The following is an 18,289-nucleotide window of genomic DNA, read 5'->3' as shown; positions in this document are numbered from 1 at the left end:
CAAACTTTATCTTATCTTAAGAGCCTTTTCACCATCACAGCTAATATGATTATGAGTAACTCAGACATATAACAGAGTAAAACAGTGCTGCTTACGCCATCAATGGATATATACGCCCGATCATGGACTCCATTTAGAGGGGACGACAGCGGGGTGGGCTTCAAACAGTTCACAGGTAACACAGTTTGATATAGCATGAAGCCAAATGCCTAACGAGATAATAAGACAAAGCAATACAGTTCATAAAAAGCATTTGCATGAACACTGACTGAGACAAAGCAGAGGGAACATTTAAATAACTAACATTACTGAACAGAACTAAACATTCACTGAATAGCCAAGAAGAGATGCGGGCATACCTGATTCATTTCAGTAAATGTTGGTGGGTAAAGAGTTTTTACAGGGCCAGAGAAAGATAACACATCCAAAGACTCCGACACGGTCTTGAGCTGCAAGGACAAAGAGATCATCCATACTTCATTGGTCATAATTCACTTCAAAACTGAAGTGCTATAATAGGCACAATACATTAAAGGGGCACTTCAGCGCTGGGAAGATGAATGTGTATTTATACTGGGTCATTTATGTAGTAGAAATGTGAAATTATTTTTGAATTTGGTGCCTTCTAGACCGAGAAAAGACAGAAAATGTATTTTTGTCTCATGTGGATGAAAGACAACAACTCCCAGAATGCACTTGCTTCGCTGCCCTACGAAGCCACTCCCAAAGCCACGGCTACTGGTTATCACTTGCCCACCATGACACCGCCCCCCACCGTTATTTTGATCTTCATAGTAATACAATCATTTTGTTCAGTTAGAGAACAGACACTACAATAAAAAACTGAACGTGTCTTTTCAATAAAGTGTGAGTGAGCGAGCCGAACGAAAGTCACGACACAAACGCAGAAGGAGTCAGATTTCATTCATCACGAGAGAAGAGCTGAGCGGAGCTGAGGTAAGCGCTGCAGTCATTCATGGTGTGTGTCCAGTCTGGCACGTTATCAGATCATGCCTATGGAAGCTTAACTTTCATAGAAATTCATTGAAAAGTTTAAACACTCACTTTGCTCCAGAATTTACATTCTGTGAGTGAGATCCCTCCCCTATGGGCGGGTTGAAAACATGCGGAACAGCTCCATCTACTGGCTGTACTCTCTAGCCTCTGGCCAAAAAATGCTCCGATGACGCAAAATGACGAGATTTGCGCATCAGAGGATTTTTTTCCAGAAATAAAATGCATAATTCTCTCATCTCAGGGGGACATGAGGGGGGAAAGTACGATAATTAGAATATACTACCAGGTTTCTACTGACACAAAGCTTAATGCTAAATCGCTGAAGTAACCCTTTAAAGCAGCACTAGGTAGGTTTTGCTCTCGGGGTCCCCCTACAGTTGGGAAACAGTATTGTCCTCTACTACTGTCGTAAACTTGTCATCTTACATCAGGGGATGCATCGCACGTGCATTTGTTGACATGACAACTATGATAGCCCTGAACACTGCCGGAGTTCACCTGTCTTCTGCTTGCGTCGCGTGTGAAATGTCTTCATCCCAGGTACAGTGGCATATGTTTCAGCATGTCATATGAATATAATTTCATGGGTTTTATTTTTTTCAAACGCCGAATGATCGCGATGCTCACGTTTACAAGCCAGCGTCATTATAGTAGCCTAGTCTATTGGTTCCCGTTTCACGGAATCTATATGATACTTCAATCCAATGTTTGAGTGGAAGGTAATAACCATACATTGTCAATATTATAATATCAAGCTACCATAGATGAATCTGCAAATTTGAAAAATCGATTTGCATTATAGCTTGAGGCAAGACAAATAAACAAATATCACAGACATGTTAGGTATCCTAAAATATGATTTTGTACGTCTTATGTATTTACTTGCAAGAACGTAGCCCCTCCTCCTTCAGCTCACGCCAACGAGCAAACGCTGGCCCAATGTTGATCCTCGTCCTGCCTTTAATCCGATCACTTTCTCGTTTCCTCTTTTTGCTTTCCTCCGACAAAACCTTTGCTTTCTTATTTTTCTGTGCTGCTTCGGCCATGACTATAACATCCGGCAAACAAACGATAGTTGGGCTCGGGCTCGCACGTCCGAATTTAAGGAAGTGGGGGTGGTGGTGGAAGTGATGTATATGCCGTAAAGCAGTCGAATTTTGTAGTTCTTTTTGTTCTCGGGTTACTACCCGAAACCCGAAGTTTAAAAGTACGATTAAAAACTATACGTTTTAAAAGGTTTGTGAAGTTACAAAGCACAAAGTCAGGAGTTATTCTCTATATCAGTGCCAACTGTTTCTGAACTCCCTGAAACGCCGCCGGAAAAGAACACGTCAAAATATTCCTCATTTAAACAAAAAAGGGGCGAGACCTGGTTGGGTTGAGTTAGTAGTGTGTTAAACTTGCAGTTATGGTAAGGGGCGGGACATTTCCCAAACACGCTCCAAATTGTTGACCAATCACAACACACTGGTCCAGCCGACCAATCAGAGCACATTGTGCTTTTCAGAAGGAGGGGCTTCATAGAGACAGGAACTAAACAGAGTGTTACAGACAGACTGAGATGAGAGGAGCTGCAACAATTGAGAATATGGGCAAAATAATACGTTTTTTTTTAACATTCAAGCATGAAAACCTATTCTAATAGAGCCCAAAAACAAAATCAAGACTTTGTTAAAGGGCATAATAAGTCCTCTTTAAATAAAACAAATTCGAAATATAAATCATATTACAACAGTAGGCTAAAAATTATTTACCTTCTTCATTTGCACTTGTCCATACGCAAATTTAGGTGTTGATGGAGGCAGAAGTCCTTCTGGTATATCTTTATACTGTATCCAAAAAATAAAACCCCAATCAGATCGATTTGCATGATTACTGGCCATTGCATTTCTCCTTTGAAAATCCTAATTATTTAGAGAAATAGCTATATCTTTACCATTTTGATGACTTCTCTTATGGCGAAATACTTCTCTGTGAGGTCTCCAGCTTCTGTAAGTGGGGCGTCATAGTCGTAGCTGGTTGGCTGAGGAGCATAAGGAGAGTTGGCGCCTATAATGTGATGAAATCAGAGAAAAACATGAAACGAGACGCAATGTAACATTCTTAGCTGGTTGATGTAAAAATGTCCATGACTTACCATTCCAAAAACCGAAGTTAGTTCCACCGATGAACATATATCTTGAAAGCAATAACAAAAATAGTAATAAATTCTAAAATAAAATAAATCATTGCATTTCTTTCAACTCACATGTTGACATTGGCTCCTATTTCCAGTATTTCATTGAGGGTCTTGACGATAGCGGCTGTGTGCACGACAGAGTGTTTCTCGCCCCAGTGGTCCAACCAGCCTGCGTAGAGCTCAGAGTTCACCTGCAAAAAAACTGGCTTCAGTTCCATTCTCCAGAACACATTTCTACATGTTAGAATTGTGACACATAATGTAGTTCAGTGTAGCTTTGCCATCCAGTGTCTTTATATTCATAACTGCCGATAGGAAAAATTACTGATTCGTACCAAGGGTCCACGTGGTTCTGCATGTCTCTGTGCTTCAAACGCAGCAGTTACATTTGAACCTGCACAAAAATACATATACATACAGGTGCTGGTCATATAATTAGAATATCATCAAAAGGTTGATTTATTTCACTAATTCCATTCAAAAATTTAAACTTGTATATTATATTCATTCATTACACACAGACTGATATATTTCAAATGTTTATTTCTTTTAATTTTGATGATTATAACTGACAAATAAGGAAAATCCCAAATTCAGTATCTCAGAAAATTAGAATATTACTTACATATTACAGACCAATACAAAAAGAAAAACTGAAACTATGTTATTCCAACTGAAAAGTATGAACATGAAAAGTATGAGCATGTACAGCACTCAATACTTAGTTGGGGCTCCTTTTGCCTGAATTGACTGTTCGCAAAGACCCGCCCCCTTTAGTTACTGTTGCTATGTCCGACAAGCCATGGCGCTCTCACACCACACACACACACGTTCTCACGCAGAGAAAATACATTGCGGAGCAAAGAAGACACTGACAACACGCAGACAGACTGGACAGAGCAAGTTACTTTTGATATGAAACAAAGTCTCAACTTTGAAATGTAAAGAAATAAATAAATAGCGTTTTATGGCTCTTTAATGTGTCGTGATCGCTGTAGCGCCTCAGTTAAAGCTGCTCGTGAACCGATTATCTCTTCCTTCTAGTTCATTGATAAGCATGAAATCAACATGAATGAACACTAAAAGAAATGTTGTTTCAACCGCGGAAAGACGTCAGTACACACCGTTTTTCCAAGTTCAAGTCCACCGACGTTAATCTACTAACTCTCCTGACTGCTTTGTCGGACAAAACGGCAAATTCAGCAATGTGATTGGTCAGATCGCCTATCAATCAAACTTGCGTGAAGGGTGATTTACTGCAGCAATGCGGCGTGGCATGGAGTCGATCAGTCTCTGTGGCACTGCTCAGGTGCTATGAGAGCCCAGGTTGCTCTGATAGTGGCCTTCAGTTCTTCTGCATTGTTGGGTCTGGCATATCGCATCTTCCTCTTCACAATACCCAATTTTCTATGAGGTTAAGGTTAGGCGAGTTTGCTGGCCAATTAAGAACAGGGATACCATGGTCCTTAAACCAGATACTGGTTGCTTTGGCACTGTGTGCAGGTGCCAAGTCCTGTTGGAAAATGAAATCTGCATCTCCATTAAGTTGGTCAGCAGCAGGAAGCATGAAGTGCTCTAAAACTTCCAGGTATACGGCTGCGTTGACCTTGGACCTCAGAAAACACAGTGGACCAACACCAGCAGATGACATGGCACCCCAAACCATCACTGACTGTGGAAACTTTACACTGGACCTCAAGCAACCTCTCCTCTCTTCCTCCAGTCTCTGGGACCCTGATTTCCAAAGCAAATGCAAAATGTACTTTCATCAGAGAACATAACTTTGGACCACTCAGCAGCAGTCCAGTCCTTTTTGTCTTTAGCACAGGCGAGACGCTTCTGACGCTGTCTGTTGTTCAAGAGTGGCTTGACACAAGTAATGCGACAGCTGAAACCCATGTCTTGCATACATCTGTGCGTAGTGGTTCTTGAAGCACTGACTCCAGCTGCAGTCCACTCTTTGTGAATCTTCCCCACATTTTTGAATGGGTTTTATTTAGGGGTGCTCCGATTGATCGGTCGATAATCGCTTTGGGATGATTGATCGGCGGTCTCCAAAAAGGCAGATCTCATGAACCGATCGCATGCTGACGACACATAAAACCGCACCTGCCGTGAGAGCGAGGGCATGATACGCAGCGACACCGTCTCATTCTCTTTCCAGCGCGGGTAAAATAATTAGAATGCTGAAGGTGAGGTACATTTCATATTTCTATATTAAATAACTTATCATTTGAAAACTTTCTGTGAGACGCAAGTTAAACAGCGCGAGTGAATCCCCGCGTGCGCGCGCTCTCTCTCTCCCTTTCAAAATGCTCAAATGGCTTCACATCATCGCATCTGCACTAAAATTGAGCTGCACAGTTGACACAGGATTTGCCACTTCAGGATTTGCACAATCGAGGCAGTGTCGCATCGTCACTAAAGTTTACCATTTGCATTTATTTTTAAGTCTTGCCAGTGTTCAAACCGCTCCGCACTCGCGCGCTCTCCAGACCGTGCACGCGCGCGCACACACACACACACACGCCATCTCACAAAAAGCTTGCGAGTACAAATTGCGCTGAAATGGTCAGATACACACAAATGTATGTACTAAATGACCGTCTTGACGAGTATGCACGTAAACCCCGTCGTGACTCGCGAGTGAACGTTTGTGCAACTGCATGTAACCTATCCGTGTTCACTCTTAAAGTGACAGGCATCGAATAAACTGCTGCTGTCTCTGATTTTCTCTTTGTCTTGTGTTGTTTGATTAGCCTTTATGACACTCACTGCTCCTGAATGACTAACTTTTGCAACCTTAAGTGTAAGGATTAATCTAATTTAATTTATTCAGGGAAGACCAATATTAATTTACATTTGATTTCTTATTAAATGTCTTTAGTATTTACATCAATACTAATGTTAGACCTACCTGAAAAATTGTTTTTAAAAACAAAAATGCACTGCATGATCAAATATTTAGGTGAGATAATTATATACATTTATTATATACATTTATTTGGGAAAGATGGCCTACAGTAGCCTTAAGTTATCTCATTTTCTAAAATAAACACTTGGTGGTTCTCCTTAACTTAGAGTTAGTTTCATTTCTACAAATGGTGCAAACTCTGCAAGATTATAGATAAAAGATTCCCATTCCCCTGCCATTCTGTGATCGGCAGTGATCGGCAATCGGCAGATCATGATCTTGGTGATCGGTGATCGGCCCCAAAAATGCTGATCGGAGCATCCCTAGTTTTATTTCACAATCCTCTCCAGGGTGCGGTTATCCCTATTGCTTGTACACTTTTTTCTACCACATCTTTTCCTTCCCTCCGCCTCTCTATTGATGAGCTTGGACACAGAGCTCTGTGAACAGCCAGCCTATTTTGCAATGACCTTTTGTGTCTTGCCCTCCTTGTGCAAGGTGTCAATGGTCGTCTTTTGGACAACTGTAAAGTCAGCAGTCTTCCCCATGATTGTGTAGCCTACAGATTCATTGGAGTTGTCGTCTTCACCTCTACAGCCGGTGAAAAGAATCGGGATGGAACTCGGGCAGAAATCATGTTCATGGATGAGATTATTAACATTACTGTAGTATGAAGCAGAGCAGGAGCGAGAGCTGTGGGAGCTGAACGAGGCTGCTGAAGCGATTGCTAATGAGAGACGAGCGCGACACACGGCTCGAGAGCTTTTATTATGCCGCATACGTCCTCTTCCTCTTCTTCCACGCATGCGTATGTGGGGTAACGCAGTGTTGTTTTATTATATTACATTCATTTGATTGGGTGGAAAATTATTTTGTAACGTTACTCTATACATTGATTAATTAACTGACGCACGGATCCATTATACTGTTTCTACACGTGTTTTCTTTCTCAACTGTTTATGTTCACTTTAAACATAACTGACTGTGTTTACGTGAATACTCGCCAAGACCGGCATTATTCTGTGTTTATTTGACTGTTTAAGCAGCGAAAAAGAACTCAATTTAGTACTGAGAGGTGGATTTAAATGCGCAAACTTTGGGTGTGAGCACAAAATCAGGAATGAGTAAAGTTATGCACAATACGCTCAATCCCAAGCCAAAATTCAAGCCCTGTAACACCAACATTATTCATCCGGAGCAAATGAAACGAGTGAGTGAGTGAGTGGAGGCGGGTTTGTGTGTAACTCGCTGTCAGAGAGATGAGAGAGAGAGAGAGAGAGAGAGAGAGAGAGAGAGAGAGAGAGAGAGAGAGAGAGAGAGAGCAGCTGGTATTGTGTATCTATTCTGCGGAAAATTAGTATTGAAAGTGTTTCAGGTATTTCTGATTTTTGATATGTATTGAAAAATAGATCTTTTGGACAACACTACATTGCACTTAGTTTGTTATTATATTTTTTAAAAGACTACAATTGAAAAATGTATGTATTTTATAGGCCTATAAAATTAGCCCTCATAGTAGGAGTGACTACGTTACACACCACTGCTGAAATACACTCTGCTGAAATGGCAGGTGTTAATGTCAAGCCCTGTATATAACACATATATGCATATGCGGCATCACATAAAGGTGATATATAGGCTGTGCAGACCTGGGCCGAAGTCAACAGTGGCATAGATGCCCTGGAGGGATCCGCACTTGAGATAACCCACGCCTGCTCCATCAGTGGTGAAGAGGACCGCCTCATCTCCCAGATGAGACCGGAACAGCTGGCTGAGATGCCGCATGTAATTAAAATCACAGGCAAAGTAACTGCCGTATTCATTCTCTACCTGCGTATGAAAGCAATAAATTCATAAATGTAAGATGTCATTCAAAATTAAATGTTTATACATATAACACATATTTACATACTTGTTTGTCCTTAAAAGGGTGAAAATATACAAACAAACATAAATAATTTATAACATTTTATACATAGTGTCATCTATGTATGGTATACATGATTTTTATGTTTAAAATCCTAAATAATTGTCCCACTTTTCATCAGTTACACCAATCAGATCATAAGCAGACATTTTATGAACTGGTAACATAAGTTGGAAAAGAACTGAAATATGATTGAGGGAAAATACTTGTTCAACCGGATATTTCAGTGTTCAGTGCCATGAGTTTAGCATTAAGGCAGGCTGAAATAAATATATAAATATATAAATATATAATATATAATATATATATATATATATATATATATATATATATATATATATATATATATATATATATATATATATATATATATATATTATTTTTATATTTTTTCCTGCAAATTTTTACCTGCGTGATTGTTATATAACTGTCTTACTTGCACAGTAATGACTGGTCCGCCGTTCTGGTACAGGTTACGTTTTATAATGGGCAACACCTGCCCCATCCACTTATCCACTGCTGCAAGGTAATCTAGAGCAACATAAAGAACTCCACTGGAGCTTACAAGATACACATTTCACTCATTCAACTGAATCTTTTCCAGTCTAAGGTAAATCAATAACTAATGTTATTACCTGGATCAGATGATCGCAGCACAATGGCTTTCTTTTTCAACAGCCAGGCAGGCAAACCCCCCTAAAACAAGAAACATTGAGCCTTTTGAACATTTATATACCATCACATATTCTGATTCTTTTAAAATTATTTTCACTATACACAACTGTACAGTATAATACATTAAAACAAATGTATTATTAAATAAAATAAAATAAATACTATATTTAGTAATTACTGATTTTATCCACAAGTTTCCAACGCCCCATGAAGCCTTGCGTCAAAAGTGGGAGCGTCTTCTGGTTCGAAGTAAACAGACTTTATGCATTTCCATCGTAGTTTATGTGCACGTTTTCGTATCGGATAGAACATTTATCCGACTCAAACGAGCTTGTAAGGTGGAAAATAATCAAAGATATTTGAAATAGAACAAAATCATCTGCTTTGCTGTTAGCAGCCATCGTCGTGATCAAGATATTTGAAATTGACTCAACCCCTTCCTCCTTAACGCCATCAGAAGGGCCAGTTGGAGTTAGAAGAACAAAAGAATGGCTGGATGGCAAAAAGGTTTTCACACCTTTGGTACAATGGGGGAAGTTTTGTCTGATTGGTTACTTTCAAACGTCTTGTGGTTTGGTCTGATTGGTTACTTTCAAACGTCTTATGGTTTGGTCTGATTGGTCCGTTTTAAAAGAGACATATTTGAATTTGGTGACATCAGGGAAAAGGATAAAAGAGGATTTCAACTGTAGCTCGCTCTCTTTGGACTCTCTGGCTTTCTCTAGAGAGAGCTGCTCTCTTTCTCTCTCTCTCTCTCTCTCTCTCTCTCTCTCTCTCTATCCATTTTCAAGATTCAAGATTCAAGATTCAAGAGATTCAAGAGTTTTATTTGTCACATACACAGTTATATACACAATATACAACTGGCAGTGAAATGTAAACAGGTCCGCTCCATGGACAGTGCAAATAACAGTTACAAGAACACAAGGGAAATTAAAATAGAAATAGAATAAAATTAGAATAAAAAGTATTAACATAAGTAGAGTTATAAATAAATCAAGTAAGATAAAAATAGGAAATAAGATAAAAATAAAAAAAATAAAATAAAAATATAAAATATAAAGTAAGTGGATAAGATAAGTGAGATAAACTGTAGACTTAAAAATAAGTGGTTAACATAAAATATATATATATATTTATATATAGAGAGTATGATGTGCATGCAATAGGTATAATTGCAAATCGGAGTATAATGTGCAAACAGGAGTATGATGTGCAAACAGGTTTATTACAGGTTGTTACACAGTAACAATAGGAACGTAAAGTGCAGTGCAATGGCAGTATGTGAATGTTAATGTTTAAACTGGATGTTTATGCGTGTGCGGGGTGAAGTGAAGTCACGTGACTGAGTTCAGGAGTCTGATGGCCTGGGGGAAGAAACTCCTCCTGAGTCTTTCAGTCTTTGCCATCAGGCTACGGAAGCGCTTACCAGATGGCAGCAGGGTGAAGTGAGAGTTTGCAGGGTGATTTATGTCTCTGATGATTTTGGTAGCTCTACCTCTGCAGCGTTTGGTGTAGATGTCCTGCAGAGGCGGGAGAGCTGAGCCTGAGATGCGCTCGGATAAGCGCACCACTCTTTGCAGGGCTTTGCAATCGTGACTGGTGCTGTTCCCGTACCACGCTGTGATGCACTGAGTCAGGACACTTTCTATCGCCCCTCGATAGAAAGTTTTCAGGATGGCTGGTGAAACCCTGAATTTCCTCAGCTGGCGCAGGTGGTACAGTCTTTGCCTGGCTTTTTTCACCTGTGTCTGGATGTGTGTAGTCCAGGTCAGATCCTCGGAGATGTTCACACCCAGGTATTTGAAGCTGCTCACTCTCTCTACCGGTGTCCCGCTGATCATGAGAGGGGAGTATGACTGATGCTGTCTCTTCCTGAAGTCCACAATCAGTTCTTTGGTCTTGTTAACATTCAGAGAGAGACAGTTGTCCTGGCACCATGATGTCAGTTGCTCCACTTCGTCCAAGTATGCCGTCTCATTGTTGTTGGAGATGAGACCCAGGACAACAGTATCATCAGCAAACTTGATGATCGAGGTGGAGCTGTGTGTGGACAAACAGTCATGGGTGTAGAGAGAGTAGAGCAGGGGACTCAGCACACAGCCCTGTGGAGCTCCAACACTCAGGGTGATGGAGGTGGAGGTGAACTGGCCTACTCTCACCGCCTGGGGTCTGCCAGTGAGGAAATCTTCAATCCAGAGGCAGAGAGAAGAATTCAGGCCTAGATCCAGGAGTTTGTGTGTTAGCTTAATGGGAACTATGGTGTTAAAGGCTGAGCTATAGTCAATAAATAGCAGCCTGACATAGTTCCCACTTTTGCTGTCGATGTGAGTGAGGCAGGAGTGAAGGACGTGAGAAATGGCATCTTCAGTCGATCTATTGGGACGATAGGCAAACTGAAGAGGGTCCAAAGTGTCAGGAATGGAGGAGCAAATGTTGTTTTTAATGAGTCTCTCAAAGACCTTCATGACTAAAGATGTGAGAGCCACTGGACGATAGTCATTTAGGCAAGAGGGTTTACTGATCTTAGGTACAGGGATGATGGAGGATCGTTTGAAGGAGGTGGGGACAACAGATGTAGCAAGGGACTCGTTAAATATGGATGTAAAGAGCCCTGCGAGCTGATCAGCACAGGACCGCAGAACACGACCTGAAATACCATCCGGCCCAGCAGCTTTCCTGACATCCACACGTTTGAGTGCCCTCCGAACCTCGTCCCCCGAGACAGAGATCACGTGACCGTTGCTGCTCTGAGGGACTCTCTCTGACGCGTCACTCGCCGGAGTCGCGCTGCCGCGATTACCATCAAAGCGAGCGTAGAAAGAGTTTAACTCGTTCACCAGCAACGGATCAGCTCTCACCTCTGCAGAGGATTTAGTTCCAAAAGCACAGATGGTCCTCAGTCCCTGCCACATCCGCCGGGAGTCGTTGAGTTGGAAATGAGATTCCACTCTGTCTTTATAGCGGAGTTTTGCGGCTTTAACGGCGCGCCGGAGGGCGTAACATGAAGCTTTGTACTCCCTCATATCCCCCGTTAGGAGACCGGCATTGTAAGCGGTAGTGCGCGAGTTTACTGCAGTGCGAATTGAACTGTCCACCCACGGTTTCTGATTAGGGAAGGACGTTATAGTTATTGTTTGTGTGGCTTGCTCTGTCAGTGTGTTGATAAAGCAGAGCGCCACTTCTGTGAACTCGCTGACGTCTTCAGAACTCGCGCGGAACATGTCCCAGTCGACGTCATCAAGAGCTGCCTGTAGCGTGATCTCTGAATGGGATGACCAGCGTTTGACTTCCCTCCTCACCGGGGGCTCTTGAACGAGCCTTTGTTTATATTCCGGTGTGAGGAAAATGGCGGCATGGTCCGATTTGCCAAAAGCTGGCTGTGACCGAGCTTTGTAGGCGTTCTTAAACGGAGAGTAGCAATGATCCAGTGTGTTTGCTCCTCGTGTGGGACAGGAGACATGCTGGTGAAAGTTTGGCAATACTTTCTTTAGGTTTGCTTTGTTAAAATCACCCGCGACGATGAAAGCAGCGTCGGGGTGTTTGTTTATGAAGCCGCTGGTCACATCATGGAGGGCAGATAAAGCCAGCCCCGTGTCTGCCTGTGGTGGAATATAAACGGCAGTGGCGATGACCGAGGAAAACTCCCTCGGCAGGTAGAAAGGCCGGCAAATGATAGTTAAATGTTCCAAGTGAGGCGAGCAGGATCGCGAAAGAATGGAGATGTTCCTAGGATCGCACCATTTCTTGTTTATCATGAAACACACTCCACCGCCTTTAGATTTCCCGGTCTCGGCTGTTCTGTCCATCCGAAAAACAGAGAAGTTCTCGGACGGCGTCACGGCTGTATCCGGGACCGCTGGCGTGAGCCATGTTTCGGACAGACAATAGATGTTGCAGTCTCTCATGTCCCGTTGAAAACTTATCCTGGCTCTAAGATCGTCCATCTTATTCTCCAAGGATTGGACATTTGCGAGCAAAATGCTCGGGAGAGGAGGACTGAATGCTCTTTTTCTCAGTCTGTTGCGGATCCCAGCGCGTTTCCCGCGGTGTTTTTTGAATCTTCGCCGTCGACTCGAGTGGCCATTGTTCAACTCGGTGTCCCGGCGAATCTCAGATGGAAGATTGGAGAAAGTGTCCTGAAACAGGTCAGTGTAGCGGTAACCAAATTCCAGAAGTGTTTTGCTGTCGTAACAGATCAAAGCAGATGATCCGTTGGAAAAAATAGAGAGTAAAAGAGAGTAGAATAATAAATAAAAGCAAAGTCTTAGCGGAGCGACCTGAACGGCGACCGAACACGGCGGCGCCATCTCATTCTCTCTCACAGGTAACATTCTAGGCAGAGGCCTACTGAGCATAATTAAGGGTTTATGTTTACATCTATTTGAAACTATTTCAAGTGTAACCATAACTAAAATTTGTGTTTCCTTTTAAAAGAGATTTATGTCTATGATGTAATTGACATTTTACATCTACTTGATTGTTAATAAATTGTTACATTTTTGATCCTTTCTGAAGTAATCTGTAATTAAAATTAATTCAAACCCAAGATGGCGGCGCGAGTAGTTCGCAAGGCTCTGGGTCTCTCCAGATTCTGCAATTTTGCGGTATTTTTCCTGCTCATCTCGGGTCTGTTCGTTCAGAATAGTTGTGCCTTAACATCGTACACCCGTGGTGAGATTTTGGATATTGGTTTGCGAATTTCCGACAGTTTTATGGACAATCTTCGACTCCTTCCTAAGATCGCTAGGACACCCGAGGCTATGCACTCTACCCGGCCGGGCAGAAGTGCTCGCAGGCGGCACCGAGATCGTAAACAAAGGCGGGGGAAACGCGGAGGACTGAGAGCTAAGCTAAGGCTAAAGCTAAGGCTAACCCCACATCGGCTCTCTCTACCCAGTATTTTCCTTGCCAATGTACGGTCGCTAGTGAACAAAATGGAGGAGATTCGACTCAGCATCACACACAGCAAGAAACTTTTGAACTGTAACGTCGTAATCTTCACGGAAACCTGGCTAAACGGCAGAATACCGGACACCGCTATTGAGCTAGCGGGATGCCACACGCTCCGGGCGGATAGAACATTAGATGGCTCCGGTAAGACCAGAGGTGGTGGATTGTGCATTTACATTAACAAAGACTGGTGCACAAACTCTGCTATTGTTGGGAGTCATTGTTCAGCTAACCTTGAGTTTCTCATGGTTAAATGTAGACCGTTTTATCTACCGCGGGAGTTCACTTCCACCATTATAACTGCAGCCTATATTCCCCCGTATGCTGATGCCAAGCTTGCTATGAAAGAACTTCATGCAGCCATCGGTAAACAACAGACTGATCAACCGGAAGCTCTTTTTATTGTTGCAGGTGACTTTAATCATTCAAACTTAAAGTCAGTGCTACCCAAGTTTCACCAGCATGTTTCCTGCCACACCAGAGGAAACAAAACCTTAGACCATGTTTACACAAACATGGCTGGCGCTTACGTTGCGACACCCCTCCCCCACCTGGGACAGTCAGATCACCTTTCTTTGTTCCTCATCCCCAAATATGCACCCCACATCAACCGTGTGAAGCCATCAGTGAAGACCATCAAGGTGTGGCCTGCGGGGGTTGATTCCACACTCCAGGAAAGGTTTGCTGTTTGCTTCTCAAGCCACCAGTGGCGCTCACACAGACATTGACTTCTACACCTCCTCTGTATTGGATCATATCAATACCACCATTGACAGTGTTACAACCCAGAAACAGATCACCACATGCCCAAATCAGAAGCCATGGATGAACAGGGAAGTGCGACTCCTGCTGAAGTCACGCAATACTGCCTTCAGATCAGGAGATGCACAAGCCTACAGTACGTCCAGAGCAAACCTGAAGAGGGGGATCAAAAAGGCCAAGCACTGCTACAAGCTAAAGATAGAGGGTCACTTTTCCAACTCGGACCCTCGACGCATGTAGCAGGGCATTCAGGTCATCAGTGACTACAAACCCCCCCACTCCACCCCCGCAGCCACTGATGTCAACTTCCTGAACGAGCTAAATCCCTTTTCTGCTCGCTTTGAAAGAGACAACAGAGAAACTGCCACCAAGCTCAAACCCTCAGCTGACCCACCAATCACACTCTCCACCACAGATGTCTGGAAGTCACTGAGCCGGATCTGCGCGCACAAGGCTGCCGGACCAGACAACATCCCTGGTCGTGTTCTCAGGGCATGTGCGGAGCAGCTCGCTGAGGTTTTTACAGACATTTTCAACCTGTCTCTTGCCCAAGCAGCTGTACCTTCATGCTTTAAACGCACTTCCATTGTGCCAGTGCCAAAACACTCAAACCCGAGGTGCCCTAATGACTACCGCCCTGTAGCACTCACACCCATCGTCATGAAGTGCTTTGAGCGGCTGGTCCTGGAACACCTAAAAGACTCTCTACCATCCACATTGGACTCACACCAGTTTGCCTACCGCAGCAATAGGAGCACAGAGGATGCCGTTTCCATGGCACTGCACTCTGTGCTCACTCACCTGGACAATAAAAACACTTACGCACGCATGCTGTTTGTTGACTTCAGCTCAGCATTCAACACTGTCATCCCAACCAAGTTAATAGCCAAACTTGGAGACCTGGGGCCTCATTTATAAAACTTTGCGTAGGATTTGCGTCAGATGTGACGTACGGATGAAACATAGGACGTGCGTACGCACAGAAATATTCTGATTTATAAAACCGTGCGCACGCACATCCTTCGCAGTTTTCCCTTAATAAATCACAATCAATTCTAAATGTAGCGCAGCTTTTGCGGCTTCATGTCACGCCCATAGTTGCCCATAAATAGTCTGTGAAACGCCCACAAGTTAATATTCATAATTTGCGAAATCATGGCAAACACAGAGAGGAAATTAAAAAAACGTAACTTCACTCAATGTGAAGTAGAAGTTATCGTTGGCGAGGTGGAAAAGAGGAGAACAATTTCGTTTGGAGGGCACAGTGTGTATGTTTGTATCTGAGAAGCTTTTGCTGAATAAAGTCGCAAGTCCCAGTCACGCCGACCCCGCCTTCTTCCTTCCTGCCCACGAGAACATCGAACCGCGTTACATAAGCTAAATGCTGAAAAGTGCATGACTCCCATAATGCTTAACAGCAATGGGATTAAAAAGCATGTTCACTTCGTAGATGAGATGACTTGCTCTAATGAATCTGAAGCGTTTAGTTCAGAAAATTCACAAAAAAGTGTGCCTATTTCAGCTCTTAACGGGATGCAGGATGATTTGCAAGCATCCGAGAGTCATGAATATACTAAAACTCCAGGAGAACATAGCAGACAACCCAATGGCAAAGAGAACAGGTTTTGCAGATCCTGTCAGAAAATCGGTCATGCCGAGGGAAAATACTGGTCGCTGGGTAGAGGTCGACCTCCGCCTTATTTTCAGAAAAATAGGATATTACTTTCTAAGGGCAAAGAACAGCGCTCATTTGCAGGTAAAACTCTCAGTGAGCTAACTGCAGTGTTCATGCAAGGCCTTCAGCTATTAACTTCACTTGCGAGCGGGCTAGCAGCCTCTTAGCAAGGAGTTTAATAGTAAAACATCCAGATTGCAAGAATCCTGTTTGTATTTTCAAATTTGTAATTGTATAACACATTGTGCGCATTGATTACACATTATAGTTGTTTGTGCTACAAGACACACATAGACTAGTCAAGTTTATTCTTTAAAACACATGATTGCTTTACTGTAAGTGATGAAACACTTAGGATAAAGGCCGTAGATGCTGCGCATTCTAAGCCATGTATCTTGTGTAAATTGGAATAACTTTAATAATGGAATTGTACAGCAATTTTAAGTTACATGTGTCGATGTTGAATTTGTTTGTCTCCTATAGCTCTGCTATTTCCTATATAGCTGTAGTAAACCATAAACAGGAGCATAGAATTGCCATCTGGCTACAGTGTGAATTACAATCGCATTAACCATGAAAATGTCTTCATCACAACAGGACCCAATAACTCTGACCTTTGCAATTTCTAATTTGAGCAAGTTCTAATACTTGTCATTGGTTCAATTCCCAGTGCCAAAAAGGAGGGGAGTTGTGCTGTTAAATGTGGCACAGATAATAGAAAACCAATTCAACCTTCACTCAAAATGACTGTAATGAAGTCTCAGATTGTGAAGGCTCGACTGCCAGAACAGCCTTAAGTGTTAATACACAGAAACAACAGCAGCAATTAACTGTGTTTCTCTCTAAATTTGTTTCTCTTTAAATTTGTTTCTATCTCAGGATGACAATTGCAATTCCTTGGAGGACGGACGGCCAAAAGGCCCTCCTCCCCCCTGCATCTCAAAACTTGAAATGTGAGAGATGGGTGCGAATATATTTATATATATTTGATGGGGTCAATCACACCTCACAATATGTCTACATGACCTCCCAGTGTAAAAACTGGAATTAAATTATGCAACACAGATTGATATTGATTATATTCCACCCATCTCCAAAACATTAACACAGAACACATCCTACACTCACGACAACATCACCTGGAATTGACCAAATCTATTCAGGATGAACACTACACATCATAAACGACAAAGATGGCATAGAGTCTAAAAGTGTTACTTCACTAAAGATCTATTGCTCATCTTTTCACACTAACAGATCCAGATAGCTACACACACAATCACACACACAATCACACTCACAATCACACTCACAATCACACACACAATCACACTCACACACATTTTGTTTTTTTCATTTTTGCATTTTGTTATAATGCATTTTTATTTCAATGTTCCCAGAAACAATGTACGAGCTTGTGGAATCTTCTTTTATTCTCAAACCTTGACCACTTCATTAAGTATATCGATTTAAGGGCTTATTGCCAGAGACTATTTTGATATGACCACATCAGACTTCTGACCAATGAAAAATGCCATGTATGCTTTTGTTCTTTGTTGTGCTAAATGATCTTTTAATCACAGAATACCTGCAGCAAAAGTTCGCTCCTGTGTCCTGCCTCAAAAAGAGTGACTGCTCTTGAGGTGTGAAGTATTCAATGGACGTTTTGCATATCAATGATGAAGTTCTCATGCAGGGCTACAAGGACAACAAAGACTGAAAACTGATCAGCTGCTTTTGCAACAAGTCTGGACGAGAAGTCTGAAGAATAACATCTACACACAACAGAAAGCATATCTTTGTGGACAATGCCACCTTTGGACTCAATGATTGTGGCCAATGGTGCCAAACGGGGAACTGTAAGGTGGAAAATAATCAAAGATATTTGAAATAGAACAAAATCGTCTGCTTTGCTGTTAGCAGCCATCGTCGTGATCAAGATATTTGAAATTGACTCAACCCCTTCCTCCTTAACGCCATCAGAAGGGCCAGTTGGAGTTAGAAGAACAAAAGAATGGCTGGATGGCAAAAAGGTTTTCACACCTTTGGTACAATGGGGAAGTTTTGTCTGATTGGTTACTTTCAAACGTCTTGTGGTTTGGTCTGATTGGTCAGTTTTAAAAGAGACATATTTGAATTTGGTGACATCAGGGAAAAGGATAAAAGAGGATTTCAACTGTATCTCTC

At 42.3% G+C, this 18,289-nt stretch overlaps 1 protein-coding gene across 1 annotated transcript in view; it reads right to left on the bottom strand.

Moving 5' to 3' along the window:
* Positions 1 to 18,289, bottom strand: part of LOC307123925 (beta-galactosidase-like) — a 34,124-nt gene that overhangs the window by 4,224 nt on the left and 11,611 nt on the right. Inside the window, exons 4-13 of the mRNA XM_079812786.1 lie at positions 8,673 to 8,733; positions 8,474 to 8,568; positions 7,760 to 7,940; positions 3,532 to 3,590; positions 3,266 to 3,387; positions 3,155 to 3,195; positions 2,954 to 3,066; positions 2,772 to 2,846; positions 360 to 449; positions 96 to 209 (exon numbers count right to left, since the gene is read on the bottom strand). Of these exons, the coding sequence (XP_079668912.1) occupies positions 96 to 209; positions 360 to 449; positions 2,772 to 2,846; positions 2,954 to 3,066; positions 3,155 to 3,195; positions 3,266 to 3,387; positions 3,532 to 3,590; positions 7,760 to 7,940; positions 8,474 to 8,568; positions 8,673 to 8,733 (951 nt within the window). The remainder of the gene's footprint in view (positions 1 to 95; positions 210 to 359; positions 450 to 2,771; positions 2,847 to 2,953; positions 3,067 to 3,154; positions 3,196 to 3,265; positions 3,388 to 3,531; positions 3,591 to 7,759; positions 7,941 to 8,473; positions 8,569 to 8,672; positions 8,734 to 18,289) is intronic.

Source organism: Gobio gobio, assembly GCF_949357685.1.
Source record: "Gobio gobio genome assembly, chromosome: 3".
NCBI classification, from domain to species: domain Eukaryota; kingdom Metazoa; phylum Chordata; class Actinopteri; order Cypriniformes; family Gobionidae; genus Gobio; species Gobio gobio.
The sequence above is the reverse complement of the archived record's forward strand: the minus strand, read 5'-3'. Positions and strand labels throughout refer to the sequence as shown.